General features: G+C 44.4%; 2 protein-coding genes across 2 annotated transcripts in view; one reads left to right on the forward strand and one right to left on the reverse strand.

Moving 5' to 3' along the window:
* Positions 1-14,552, forward strand: part of NF1 (neurofibromin 1) — a 239,706-nt gene that overhangs the window by 183,311 nt on the left and 41,843 nt on the right. The window contains exons 37-39 of the mRNA XM_036766465.1: positions 9,666-10,098; positions 11,083-11,423; positions 13,556-13,758. Of these exons, the coding sequence (XP_036622360.1) occupies positions 9,666-10,098; positions 11,083-11,423; positions 13,556-13,758 (977 nt within the window). The remainder of the gene's footprint in view (positions 1-9,665; positions 10,099-11,082; positions 11,424-13,555; positions 13,759-14,552) is intronic.
* EVI2A (ecotropic viral integration site 2A) lies at positions 2,231-6,044 on the reverse strand. The gene is made up of 2 exons (XM_036766467.1): positions 5,795-6,044; positions 2,231-3,660 (listed from the first exon to the last, which is right to left on the reverse strand). The coding sequence occupies exon 2, from the start codon at positions 3,634-3,636 to the stop codon at positions 2,938-2,940; it is 699 nt and encodes a 232-aa protein (XP_036622362.1). The 5' UTR covers positions 3,637-3,660; positions 5,795-6,044; the 3' UTR covers positions 2,231-2,937.

Below are 14,552 nucleotides of genomic sequence, written 5' to 3' on the forward strand. Positions count from 1 at the left end.
TTCTGTAGTGCTTTCCCTCACAACAAGTCAGTGATGTTGGTAACAAAAGTGTGGAAACTGAGTCTCAGAATTAAGTGAGTTGCCATTAACTAGTAAGTATTGAAACTGAAATGGAAATCCATGGCTGTCCTCACTCAATTCCAGCACTATATTTTCACTGTATAAGATCTCCTTTTTTTGAGTAGGTAATCTTTGTTAACTTGGAAGTACACCTTGCTAGCATTCAGTCACAAAAATTCCTTTTTTTTTTTTTTTAAAGATGGTACTGAGCTGAATGACTAATTTGATGTAATGGAGAAATAAGACCCAGAGCTTAATTGGTAAAATGTACCTGGATGACTCTTGGCCCAAAGCCCAAGCTTAATGGCTCCATACAGAGATGAGGGAAGGCTGTAGCCTGCTTTTAACGTGCTCCTTGTTGGGTTTCACAGTGTGTTCAATACATGTGTCTTGACTGGCTCGTGTCACTTTTGATTTGTCCCTTCAGCAAATTATCCAGTAATGGTTAAGTGATTGTCTGGGATGAGGATCTTACTCTTTCCAAAGCCTTTTGGGTGGGATTTTGTTCCTTGCTGTCTTTCTTTTTGAGGGCATCATCAGATATGGATGAAGATTCATGTAGTTTGGGCCATTTGGGGAAGTCGTTGTGATGCCATTGCTGAGTTTGGGGTTTTCTGTTATTTCTAATATCAGCAGCTCAAGACACACACAAAACTCCTTTTAGGTTTGCCTTTGGCCTTCAGGGGCTTCTAGAACTAACATTGCTGTCATTTGGTACTTTTCTTTAAAAAACAGTAATTTTAACATTACTTTTTGTTTTTATATCACTCATGTCTGTCATGCCTCATCCAATTCCCCACTCCCAACCTTCTCTTGTGACTGAAAAAGAAAAAATAAACAAAACCAAAGGCCACATCAACCTGTCAGACCACATAGGCAACATTTGACACCTATAGTCCCCTCTTATCCGGTGAAAGGAGAGAGCTTCGTTTCCTCTTCTGCTCTGGAGGCAAAGCTGGCCATTAGAATTAGGCAGTGTTCAGTTTCACTCTGCTGGGTTTCTAATTGATCTTGACTGGACTTTTGCTGTAAGGTTCTGTCAACAGACACATAAACCTACTATATATGCAAAGCCCCATGGGAAAGCTCTTGGTACCCGAAGATAAAAGCAATTTATAATTTAATAGGAGTAGATAAAAGTGCTTAGAGAGATTGAAAGTACTAATACAATCCAAAGAAGTAGGTTGAGTTAGCCAGGGAGATTTCCTGGAGGGCATTGAACCAGGCAGCAGTGGCCTGGGCAGGCCTGGAGGCCTAGCGGTTGTTAGGAGACCGAGGTAGAATGGAAAGGGGATAGGTGGAGTGCATCGTAGGGTAAGTGAAGGCAGTTGTGGGGGGGGGGGTGGTCAGGATGACTTGAGTGGCAGACTAAGGAGGTTGGCACTGGAGAATATTGGAAAGTCTTAGCAGCACAGTGATGAGACCATCACTTAGGAAGGGATAAGAAGCCTTAGGAAGATCAACCTGGTGTTGGTGTGTTGGGGAAGTGATGTAGCACACAGGGTGGGGAAAGAGGGAAATGGATGGGGGGCCCCTGTGGTCTTGGGGCCAAGGACTCCCAGCATGAAAGGCAGGTTTTCCACCTTACACAAAGCAGGACAGATTTGGGAGGTCAAACACAGTCAGTTTTTTATTTTGCACAGGTTTAGTTGAAGGACCTGGCCAGACCCTCAGGCTACCGCCGGACATGTGGGTCTGATGCTTAGGTTGGAGGTGGGCATGTTGATTTGGAACATCTGGGCAGAAAGAGTATAAATCAAGCTGTGGGATACTTCATTGTGTATAAGGGATGTGAGAGGAAGGAGCATACATTTATTAAGTGCCTTCTGTGTTCTAGGCACACTGTGCAGCGCTCTGGAAATGCAAAAGGTGAAAGGGTCCTTAACCTCGAGAAGTCTGATTCTTTCAGGGGAAAGAGAGGAATAGAAAATCATGAGAAGGAAGGAGTGATCAGCAGAGAGAGCAAGGATGATGGCAGCTTGGCCATCCCATTGCTGACAGTGACCTGGGAAAGGCCACCTTGGGCTGGAGGAATGAGCTTGAGGGGAACAAACAGCAAGGAGGTTGGCACAGGGAGTGTAGGCAGTGTTTTCAAGAAGCAAGTGTGCATGGTCACAGTATTACTGTCGCCAGCTTTTATGCAGCATACAAGTGAAAGGTTGACTCCTGATTTATCATGTAAAATAGCATTTTAATAAGTTTTCTGAATTCTTGCACATAATGGAAAGCTCCACACATCACTGACTTAAAACAAGCTTTGTGGCAGTGAAAGGCATTACTGTGTCAGAATGTAGAGCTCTAAGCGAGTTAGAATTTTGTTGACTTCTGTTAACAGGTAGAAGCAGGCAACTGATTATGAGGATAGACCTTAACTATTCAAATTTAAATTATTTTGACCAGATCCAGATCGAGTTTCTATCAGGTGCTCTTGCTGAACAGTGTTTCCTTCAGTCTGTTTTATCCCTTTCCTCCGTTTCTCTACATTCCAGATTCTTTGCCTCCAGTCTCTTTGGTTATTTAATATCTGTGTCCTGTGAAGCCTATGAAATCTTTAGCTCATAATAAAAGTACAGAGCGGTAAGGATTTGACTGAATGGGATCATAGGCCCTACATGTAGTCCAAAACATTCTCACCCTATTGATTAGAGAAGTGAGGTCCCTAATTAAAAGTCAAGTGACTTGGCCAGGCTACACAGTAGTAGAAGAGTCAGGATTAGAACCCAGATCTGCTGACTGGTCCCCCAGGCATCCTTCCTGTGTGACCTTTGGTTTCCAGGTTTGCTGTATCAGGTTCTAGGCTACCAGCAGCAAAAATACCAGCCTCCTTTATTTCTGCTGGAAGCCTTCACAACCCAACTTCTTTGATCCCCCTTATTCTCAAAGGGTGAGTTTCTCGGTTGCTCCATGGTCTTTTCTTTCCCTCGGAAGTGTGAGGGTTCCAGCAGCCTGCAGCATCAGCCGGGGCCCTGTGAGCTGCTCAGCTCTTTTCCCTGTGTCCGATTCCGCCAGCCACAGGCCACTGCTGGCCAGAAAATCCCCATTGCTTCTCGTCTGTCGCTTACAGACTTGTTTGGATCGCTTGAGTGAAGACACTCTGTTTGCCAGAATCACAGTGGACAGAAAGAGCAGGGTGCAGATAAGGAAGAGCACGGCGATGATGATCAGGCACACCAGCATGGCCATTTTGTTGTTGTTTTCTTCACAAATGTCCCTTCTAAAAACGTCATCCTGGCTCTTGCTTGCGCTCTCAGTGCTCTGCATTGTTGGAATGCTGCTGTCCATAGGAGGAGAAGGAGTGTCCAGTTCATGTCCAGATAGAGGAACTAAGGACAGGGCATGAGGCGATGGTGTCCTCACCTCGGGCACGGTGGCAGTATTGACCGCCTCTGTTTCTGGAGTCTCCAGCTTGATGGGGCGTCCATCCTCGCTCCTGTTTATTTTATCCTGAAGGATGGGGTCCCAGTCAGTACTGTTGATAACCCAGAGGGACGTGACATTTGCTTTTGCTTGAGGAAGCGAGGAAAAGATGGTGGTTGTCAGAAGAGCAGCATGCAGGTAACATCCAGTAGGGTCCATGGCCAAGCTCACCTGGTACCCAGTCTGTTGAGTTACAAATACAGTTAATTAAGTGACCATGAAATGTAGAACTAGGTTATTAGTTTGCAGTGGTTTTAGTCAAAGAGATGGGAAGCTATGATGTTACAAGTAGAACTGAAATGTTTGTTTTTGTATCACATGCATGTTTAAGGTTTCTTGGCCTAGTTGAGCGAACTCCAGTTTAACTGAATTACATGCCCTTGACTTTTGGGCTGTTGGATTAGGAAACCTTTAAATCTCTCGGATATGCTTCTAAATGCAAGAAGATGGAGGAAGAAAGCATTACAAAGAGTATTAATCATATTTAAATGTTGTGCACAAGGGAGCTCTGTGGTCATTTCTTCCTTGCAATCAGGCCAGACTTCAGCTTTGAGTCATTTGCTTCTGCTTTTACTTTTTTTAATTCCTTTTTTTTTCCCTATGGTTAAGGATCCTTTGCAAAAACTTCTCCACCCTCTAAGCAAATGTATGACTGTCTTTATTATAAAAGAAGAAGTAGACCTAGGAGACCTTTTGCCTTGGAATAGAAGGGGAAAACAACTATGTAGTTAATTTGAATAAAAACAAGAATTATTCTTTTAATTAGTCATTATAATCATTCATTTCAGTGGAACACGGTGAACTGAATTTAAGCCTTGAGGACAGTCTAACTTTTCTTCGGAGAGGTCATTTTCATCCGGGCCCCACCTCTCACCCGCCCCCATCTCCAGCACACATCCTTCTCTAGCCTGGTTCTGCCTCCCCCGCTTTATGAGGGCCATTTTGTTAGACCGAAAATCACAGCAGTACCGAGAAAAAAGAAGCAGGGCTCATCCCCGATCATTTAAAGTGTGCAGCTTGTTTCAGGGTGTAAGCAGAACCTGAGAGGAAAGGACTTTGTTTACCTTAGAGAGAGACAAGTTTAACAATCCTGACCTTTTTTTAAACAGTTATTTAGCTTTATGGTTGGCTTTTCTTGGGCAGGAGAGGCAAGTGAACTTGATTTGCCTTCTTAGATTAATAAGTCACATTGCTTCTGGTAAGAGCCCAGCATAGATTTTCAGTGAGAAGTGTCTCTTGTTCAAGAAAACACGTAGTATGTTAGGCATGTTATTTGTGTACCTCTTTGTACAGAGCTGTGCTCTGAGAAGAACTAATAGGATTACACATTGAATCCCACACAAGAGACAGAATGCCAACTCAAATCTGACCTTCAGAATTTTCTGTTTTACTGAGACACGGGGGGGGGGGGGGGGGAGGGTGTGGTAGAAATCTTATGTGTTAAGATTTAGATTAATTTGGGGATTGTGAATTCATATGGTTAATATACTAATTGGCACATTGGTAATTTTTTTATTATTGATTTTTTTCAAGTTTAGATGTTAAGGCAGAGTCTTACCATGTTACCATTTTGTAATTAACTGTATAGAGGAGTTAGACATCAGCTATCCAAATTCTTACACGTAAAATTATTTTCAGGCACTTAGTGATGAGTCAGTTGAAAAAAGAGAGACCTTCAAGTTCAGTCAAAGACTTTCCGTTGGGAGTGCTCGTCTTCGTTAGGTGTTTTGAACGTATGAAACGTGTTTACTCATGACTACTTTATAGTTCGTTAACTGTGCCCCGTCCCCAAACATACATCTTTGCTTGTTGCCCAAATGATGACAATGGTCACCACTGGACACACAATGGGCCCACTGTTCATTGTCTCTGGCCAGATGGTGTGCCACCCCGAAGTAAACAAACTGGCCTCACCAAATGAGGGCTTCGAATAGACCCTGAGAAGCAGGGGAATCCAGATGAAGGGCTCTTGTGAGAGCTTTTTCTCTCTCTCATGGCAAGGTTGTGTTTTAGAAAAGTTTCCTTCATCTGAGGGTGATTTGGGGGTAAAATCTAGAATGCCCAGCCACGAGAAGTTACTTTTCTAATACTAATTAATCAAAATGTTAGTAACTTTTGGAGCCTAAACTGCCAGCAGTCCATCCCTGAGTTGGAGGCAAAACCTCCAACCTGTTTGAAGAAGACATTTCGTCCCTTCAGTCATTAATAGCCCTTTCTTTGCTGGGAAGTGCCCTTGGCACACTCTTCCTGGAGCACCGGCCCTGCTGGCCTGGGAAGGGATGACAGGGAAGCATAAGCAAAGGTCTTTGTGACATACCTTCCAAGAGCTGCTCAGAATCTGATAGGAAAGGGAGTGTTTTAGCCAACCGCTTCTCTGGCTCGTCTGGAAACTCGCTGACAAAAACTGAGCTCACAGGAGGTGGACAGAGGGAGAATTAAAGATCTGCAGCAAGGCAGGCGACAGACTGAGAGCTCAGCTCTGAAAACGAAAACCACCGATGACACATTTCCTTTCAGCTGCAGCTCAAGCACATGTCAGAGGAGGGAAAAAACCCTCCATCCCATCCAATTTGCCTCAGGCCTGACAGGAAGCTTTGTGAACAAATCCCCGCCTCCAGGGCGGGGCAGGGAGCATTTTCCATTGACCCATCCTCACCTAAAACTGTCCAGATTTGGGCCTTCCAGGGTGTCCAGTCCAGCCCATGCACTTAGGCAATAGCATCCTCAGCCAGAGAGTAGAAACATCTTTGCTAACTAGCCTCAACAACAGGTATGTTTGCAGGGTCTAAACAGCCTCAACTGAGCCCCTAGACCCCAGTGACGCTGGCAACGGTGGTCTTTCTGCCTCTGATGGAAACTGAGCTGTGCCTCGGAGTCATTGTGAACCTTATGAAAACGCAGGCTGGGACAAAGTGGAGGAGAACCATAAAAAGGATGATGTCACTTTCAGGCCTTTCAAACTGTGGTTGGGAAACCTTAGCTAGAAAAATGGCCCACGGTTCCTTTAAGTGAGCCGGCAGCATGGGATGCTCTCCAGTAGGCTGAGCCCAGCTTAGCCCAAGGCTGCTGGGCTGCCACAAAGAAAATGGCTGAGCTTTGAGCTTGTCCAGAGGCTGTTGGAAACAGGAGGGGATGCCAGCAGTCCCTGGATTTGTAAGAGAAGGACTAAAATCAGTAACCTTCCCAGTCTAAACATGGGTAAAGCCTGTGTGGATAAAAAAGTGAGTGTATGAAAAGGCCCTGCCAAAAAACTAACCGTATTGTTGTACTAGAAATCATGAAATAGAGATCATCCCCAGAAAAGTGCTTCAAAGTGTTCTTCTTTAGAGAAGCCCATAGACTTTTTACCTCAGTTCTTGCACCAGCAAAATGGGGTAATTTGATCCTATGACCTCTGAAGTCTAAATCTATAAACCATAAACCTCTTTGTGGATGACTCCAGCATCAATCAGTTGACAAGTGTTTATTAATCACACATCAGGAACTGTGCTTGGCACTAGGGATCCTCACTCAGAGGGGCAGCAACAAGTCCATCTGTGCTGTATATATAGAAACTAGGTAAATAAGACCTAAACACAAACCAGTGAGATCCACGGTGGTTTGTAAGGGAGGGCTTCCTGTACAAGACGGTTCTTTAGCTGCATCTTAAAAGGAAGAGACATCCCCTATCGTGTGGCAGTAAGGAGGCAGGGTGTGCCATGTCTGCGGGAGGATCTGTGCAAAGGCGTGAGATGGGCATGGACTGGCCTATGTGAGGAGCAGAGTGAAGGCCAGTTTGGATGGAAGGTGGAGTAGTGTACAGGGAGGCAGGAGAGCCAGGAGGGAGACAGGCTGGAGGGGCTAAACAGAAGAGTTCATATTTTGCCCTGAGGTGATAGGGAGCTCCTGGAGCTGATTAAGTAAGGGAGTCTCATGCTCAGCTTGAATCCTGCTTACCCAACTGTCTAATGGCCATTCCTACTCAAGTCACCTCAGACCTAGAAGTCCTGCTTGATGCTTCCCTCTCCCTCCCTGCTCGTGTTCCTCACCAGACCTCCCCAGGTAGTCTTTGTCTCTGTCTTCCCCCTTCCCTGTCATCCTTCCTTCTACCGTCTTAGTACCGGGCCCCAGCATTTCATGTTCCAGCTCCTCAAATAGTTCTCTTTCTAGTTCCTCCCCACTCCAGACTGCCTTCTTACCTGGTGGAACTTGCCAGTTGCCTAGTCTTTTCAGCTCCTGTGACTGATTCCTCCAGGGCCCCCTCCCCCAACTATTCTAGGGCCATGTTCAAGAACTTTTTTTTTTAATCACATCATCTCTCCCAGTGATTCAGGCCTGCTAAGCCTAGCCTTCATTCACCCTGTGGCCTCTAGACCTTTCCCCTGCTCAGAACCTTCCTATCTCATCATTGTTGTTCTGGCTATATTCTTCTCCCTCCTGAACTTTAATCCCTTGGTTGACCACCCCTCCCTCCTTCTCTCTCTCTCTCTCTCCCTCTCTCTCTCTCTCTCTTCCCCCCCCCCCCCCGCCCCGCCCCTTCTGCAGGTTGACCCTGTAGATCAGCCCTTCCTGAATATACTCCCCCCACCCCAGGTTTTCTTGCCTATGTTCTCTCTTCTTTCCCTCTTGACTGCCTGGTTATTTTTCTCCTTCTCCTTTGCTGGACCATCATCCATCCCATGTTCCTCTTTCTTTTCTCTGATCACTTGGTGTTCTCATCCCTTGTTTGAGGATCATCTCTATCATAGAGACTTCCAGATCTGCATATCTCACTTGGGCCTCTCTCCTGAGCTCTAATCCAAGGTCATCAGTGTTCATTGGGGCACCTCAGACTCAGCGTGACCAAACCGAGCTTGTTAGCTTGTCCCCCATACCTGTAGCTTCTCCCTCACCCCAGGTGTCCTGTGGGCCATTAAACATTGTCACTTCTGCCTCTGCAGCACCTCTCACACACCTCTCCCTTTTCCCCGCCCTTAGTTCTAGCCCTCAACACCTTGTCTCCAGTCCTTCCTTGGCCTCCCTGCCCTGAGTCCCTCTGGTTGCCAGTGGAGGTCTTCACCCTATTTCACATAGATATTTCCTTCAGAATCTCCCAGTAGTGCCTTTATGTGGGGGGGGGGGGGCCCACGTAGCAGTAGCCACTTTCACATTTGAGGACTATGAAGGTCGAAGAAGTTGTCTCCCGCTCATGGGCCCGCCTGGGTCCTCCCACCTCTGCCCAGGACCTTCCCTTTCTCCTTGTACCATAAACTCCTTTTAAGACTCTCCAGAGACTGGCCCCATCCCTCTTTTCCAGCTTGGCTGCTCACTCTGCCACCATATCATTCACTTACTGTTCCCTAAAAATACTCACACTTTCCTGCTAGCATGCTTTACCTCGAATGCTCCTGGCACGCTCTTCCTCCCCCCGCTCCAGACTCTCATCTCCACATCTCATCTGTCGATCAATAGTGCCGCCTCAGCTCCTCACCGGAAGAGAAGGAGGCTAATGGTACAACTTCCCAGCTCTGGTAGTTCGCAGCACATCGTAGGTGCTTCTCATCTGGTGCCCTGCAATGATTGTTTTGGGGCAGAGATTTCTGATGACCCTGGTCCCACCTCCATTCTTTACTTTTTGCCTCTGTTACTGTTGTGAGGTACATGCCTCTCCCCCTTTTCCTCACTCCTGTCACTGAATATTGATGCTATCAAAGGGCCTTGGAGCAGTTAAAGCCTCCAATCTGTGTCCTGAGTTTGCATAATTGAATTATAGTGTCATTTTATTTTTTAAAAATTAATTGATTAATTTTTAGTTTCAAACATTCAGTTCTACCCCTCCTCAAGATGACGTGCAGTCTGATATAGGCTCCACATATACATTCATGTTAAACATTTTTACATTAGTCCTTTACGAAGAAGATTTAGAACCATTGGGATGAACCACGAGAACTTTGAAACAAAACCCAAAAAGGAGAGAGAGCAAATAGTCTGCTTCAATCTACATTCAGTCTCCTAAGTTCTTTCTCTGGATGTGGATAGAATTTTCCATCATGACCCTTTTGGAGCTGTCTTAGATCCTCGCGTTGCTGAGAATATGTGTCATTTTATATGATGATTGCTTCCCTTCCCGCCCATTAAAGAGGGCACGAGAATAAGGGTTAACAACACTTGTGTACATTTAAACTCTGGTTGCCATTGGTTTAACAGTGTCTCTTTGTCATCCTGCTCAGGTTCAAGACCGGTCAGATCAACGGGGACTTGCTGATATACCATGTTTTACTAACTTTAAAGCCATATTATGCGAAGCCATACGAGATTGTGATGGACCTCACCCACGCTGGGCCTAGCAATCGCTTTAAGACAGACTTCCTCTCCAAGTGGTTTGTTGTTTTCCCGGGCTTTGCCTATGAGAACGTCTCTTCGGTCTATATCTACAACTGTAATTCTTGGGTCAGGGAGTACACCAAGTACCACGAGAGGCTGCTCACCGGACTCAAAGGCAGCAAAAGACTCTTTTTCATAGACTCTCCCGCGAAGCTGGCCGAGCACATCGACTATGATCAGCAAAAACTGCCGGCCGCCACGTTGGCTCTGGACGAGGACCTCAAGGTGTACAACAGTGCTCTGAAGCTGGCTCACAAGGACACCAAGGTGACCCTCAAAGTGAGTTTACCTTTGCGTGGCCCATCACCCTTCCATGTTAAGTCGGCCACAGAACCGTGGTGACCCAGGTGGGGCACAGTACCAGTCAGAACAAAAGCAGCCCGTGAAGCTCAGAGCAGTCTTTGGGGAGTATCCAGCAGATGTGGACTCGCTAGGTCACTGGGGGACAGAGGGGAGAAGCACTATTATGGGCCATTAAGTGGTGGCAAAGGCAGGAGGATAGAGAGGACTCTAGTTTAGGGCAAAGGAATCAGTCCAGCCAGTGGCTCAAGAATTCTTGGTCATAGCCCTGTGGTCATTACAGTTTTGTTTTGTTTTTTTTTTAAAGCATGAGACACAAACTTTATACCTATCTCTGAAGAGCTTAACTTTTAAAATACAAATGCATTTATATAGTGCTTCAAGGATTACAAAGCCCTTTACATATTTTATTTTATTTGATCCTCATAATGACCTTGTGAGGTAGGTGCTATCATTATCTCCATCTATCGGATGAGGAAACTGAGGCAGGCGGTGGTTAAGCGACTTTCTAATGGTCCCATAGCTAGTCAGTGTCTGAAGCTAGATGTGAGCTCAGGTCTTCCTGATCCCAGGTCTAATGGCTAGACTTTCCAACTTCCTTTGAGTATCCTGAAGGATTTGGGGTGACTTAAAATCAAAATTAGGCTAACACCACAATCACATTTCTGTATGGTACGTTATGATTTACTAATTCTTCTCCTCACAACAACCCTCTGAGGAAGGTAGTATAAGTACAGGGTGTACCAAAATTCTCTTAAGGCTTAAGCTTGGGGGCCCTCTCTCTCAGTCCTCACCTTCAAGCCTGGGAATGAGGGCAGAGAGGCCAGCCTGTTGGTGGGCCTAGCCTCCAGCCCACAGCCCATCAGTTCTTACTTTCCCTCAAAGGACAAATGATGCAGTCAGTTGATTGCTGAGCATGTACATTAACCAGTGGAATATGCCTGTTCTTGTTTGTCTTTGCAGGTTGGCTCTACCGCGATTCAAGTGACATCATCTGAGAGAACTAAAGTCCTGGGGCAGACGGTTTTTCTGAATGATATTTACTATGCCTCTGAGATCGAAGAAATCTGTCTGGTGGATGAAAACCAGTTCACCCTGACCATTTCCAATCAGGGCACTCCCCTCACCTTCATGCACCAAGAGTGCGAAGGCATTGTCGCGTCCATCATTCACATCCGAACTAGATGGGAGCTGTCACAGCCAGACTCCATCCCCCAGCACACTAAGATCCGGCCAAAGGACGTTCCCGGAACACTTTTGAATATTGCATTACTTAACTTGGGTAGCTCGGACCCTAGTTTACGGTAGTTTGCTCTTACATTTGTTTAGACTTCACAGATGCTTAAATAACTGACAAAGTGACTGTAAAGGCTTTAAGCAGATCCACTATAATACTGCAAATTGGAGAGTCAAGATGCCAGATGCTGTGTCGGTCTGGACTGGAGGAATCCAACCACCTCTGTATACCGTCATGTTGGCCATCCAAGAAATGTCATCTAAATGCACACGACACTGACCTGGCCACTCCTTAGAGGAAAGCGCCCCTTAAAGCCCACATCCATAGTTAACTCTCTTCTCTTCCATCCTCATGTCCCTTGGGGCAGCTTTCTCATGTTAGAAAGTCTATCTCTTAGTCTTCTAAGAATCAGATGACACTGTCATTGTTTAATAATGGAGGACCTAAAATGGAATAACTCTAAAGGTTATACGATCTATCACTGATGGAGAATTTTTTGAAAAATAATTCTTGAGAAAAGTGAATATAGATGGTACCAAAAGCAGTGTAGTCTTGGTTCTGCTTAAGCCTATTAATTTGTGTGTTTCCTTAGATACCATAGTTAGGGTGGCTTCTTGTCCCAGTTGTCTGTAATACATAGTCCCAAATTTTTCCAAGTGGAATTCTCAGGGCTGGAAAAAGGTTTCTATAAGATACAAGGGGGCCCAAATTCTTCATTGGACCCTTCAGTTTCCCAAAGTCTAGAGGGTGGGTATGTGTGTGTTTGGGGCGGGGGGGGGGGGGGTTGCGGATAAGTATGTTTGTGCAGACATGCATACAGATATCAAAGGAATGTCTGAAGTGGGAGATGCTGAAATCTTAGTAATAACTATGACCTTGACTTTTCTGTTGGAGTGGGATTGAAGTTTTAAGTTTCACTTCAGCCTCCAGACTGGAAGCTCTTCTGGATAACCAGATGTGTGATTACATCATGCTTGAGGAACATGAGCTTGAGTTTTCTTTTAAAATATTGGTTTTTCTTTAATGAGTTGATGTGAATTGTAAACTCTGTTTTGGCGCATCAGCACCCCCAACCAAAAAATGCAACAGCCGAGTTACAGGAGGGTCGTTTGCTAACAGAAATCTTCTTTCTAGTTGTCAGTAATCATAATACATTTAGATGCTTAATTGAAGAAAATTCAATTTCCCAAGGTAGTTAAGCCGTCGTTTGATTCCTTTACATTTGGGAGCCAGTAGTGAAGGCAGGAGGACCTCAGTTTTTCAAAATATACCTTTTCTGTTGCTTTTATTAGTAATTGTTCACTGCACATTTGTGTTCCCTTTATGGTGGCAGTTTTTGTTTCTAGCCAGTGGGGTTCATATTTAATAATCAAACCATTTAGAAATTTCATTTGTGTGAAAGAAAGAATGAAGTATTATTCATGGCATAAATTAAGTTGGGTTTGGGGTTTTGTTTTTTTTGAAAAGGCTAATACATATTCAACTTCAGCAGATAGTAAATGCTTACAGGATGCTAAGCATATTGTACCCAGGAGACATTTGAATTGAAGATGCTGGAATTTGAATTTATTTCCCTTTGATTAGTGATGGTAGCATCTACACTGCGTGACTTCTATTACCAATAATTTCTGCATTATTAACTTGATCTAATTGATCAGATCAGTGTGCATCGCAGTGTCAGCTTCTAGAAAAATGAAGGATTTTAAGATTTAGAGTTTGAAGAAACCTTAAACAACTATTCCAATTTGATCAGTTTGACAATAGATTGAAGTCCCAAAGTTCTACCCCCAAAGCTGGGGTTCAGCCCTGAGTTTTCTGCCTCCAAACTCGACCCTGTCTCTGATTTTATATTAGATGGAAGTGTTTACTTCCAGTTGAATCTGCCCCTCTCCCAGTTTATAGTCTCAGACCTAACCTTTCCTATAGGGAATTTATCTTTTCCAGCCACCTACCTCACAATGCTTTCATGGGTAGGTTAAAAATGTTCATTTAAAAGAAACAACAGAGATAGCCCTGCCCCCTGTGATTTGAAGGATTCTTGTTTGACCACAGAACCTGAATAGTTTACCCCTCATAATTCCTTCAAAGTGTAAAGAGTAGCAGGTTATATTATAATCTCTTCTGTTGTATATGTTAAAATGACATTTTCAAAACTGGAAGAAAAAATGTTGAAATTGCTTCATTTGTGTTTTCTTCCAGGTCAGCCGCCTATAATCTTCTCTGTGCCTTAACCTGTACCTTTAATTTAAAAATTGAGGGCCAATTACTAGAAACATCAGGTCTGTGTATACCTGCCAACAATACCCTTTTTATTGTCTCTATTAGTAAAACCCTGGCAGCTAATGAGCCACACCTCACCTTAGAGTTTTTGGAAGAGTGCATTTCCGGATTTAGCAAATCCAGTAAGTAGTGGCAATTTTCTTACATGCTACAAATGAACCTGAGAAAATGCAAAGAAAATATATTCGTTTGGGAATGTTAGAGTGAAGCCTTTTACTTGTCACCTTGTCTGCTTTAGGGGGTAGGCTTTGATTATGAAAGGCTGACGAAGGACCTTGGCCTTAGCAGGTGTTGAGAATAGCATGCCCACTCCCTCAATCAAGCAATAATCACATGTCCTCTCCTCCCTCTCTCTGCCCAGTGTTTTCCTGTCACTTTAACCCTGTCTCCCCCTAGTGAAGGTCCTTTCATTGATGGTGGCATGAAGTGACTCTAAATTCAAGATCCTGAGTCAGGCCTTCATTAAGGGATGGGGAGAGACACTAGAGAAGCTTTACCAAGGGCGTTTTAGACACCAGTACATCCCTACCCCCTTCCCCACAAAACAAAAGTTCTTTACAAGTTTTCTCTACTTCTCCTACAGTAAAACATTTCAGGAGAAATTTAATTTGTCTTGACTTTTGGGATTTTTCTGTAATGATTGATAAAAGCTTTGATCAGTCAGTAAAGCAGTTGAGAGCCTTTAAAAAAAGGTTTAATGCCTTCTAATCTCTAAGTACTTTTCAGCAACTGTCAAACCATGTCACAATTCACCGTTATCTTCATAATAGCATGCACTGTATCGCTTCCCAAACATAATTGAAGATCATATGGCTCTTGGAGGGTCCCTCCCCACCCTTTTTCAGGTTTCCTAATTTGGGGTTACTTAGGTTTATACGAATCTTCTGCCAGTAATTTTGCTCGAGCAAAACAAAAC

The sequence above is a fragment of the Trichosurus vulpecula genome, chromosome 7 (genome assembly GCF_011100635.1).
Source record: "Trichosurus vulpecula isolate mTriVul1 chromosome 7, mTriVul1.pri, whole genome shotgun sequence".
NCBI lineage: Eukaryota > Metazoa > Chordata > Mammalia > Diprotodontia > Phalangeridae > Trichosurus > Trichosurus vulpecula.

Coding starts and splice junctions, on each gene's coding strand:
- EVI2A (XM_036766467.1), bottom strand. CDS start 3,636: ATGGACCCTACTGGATGTTACCTGCATGCTGCTCTTCTGACAACCACC.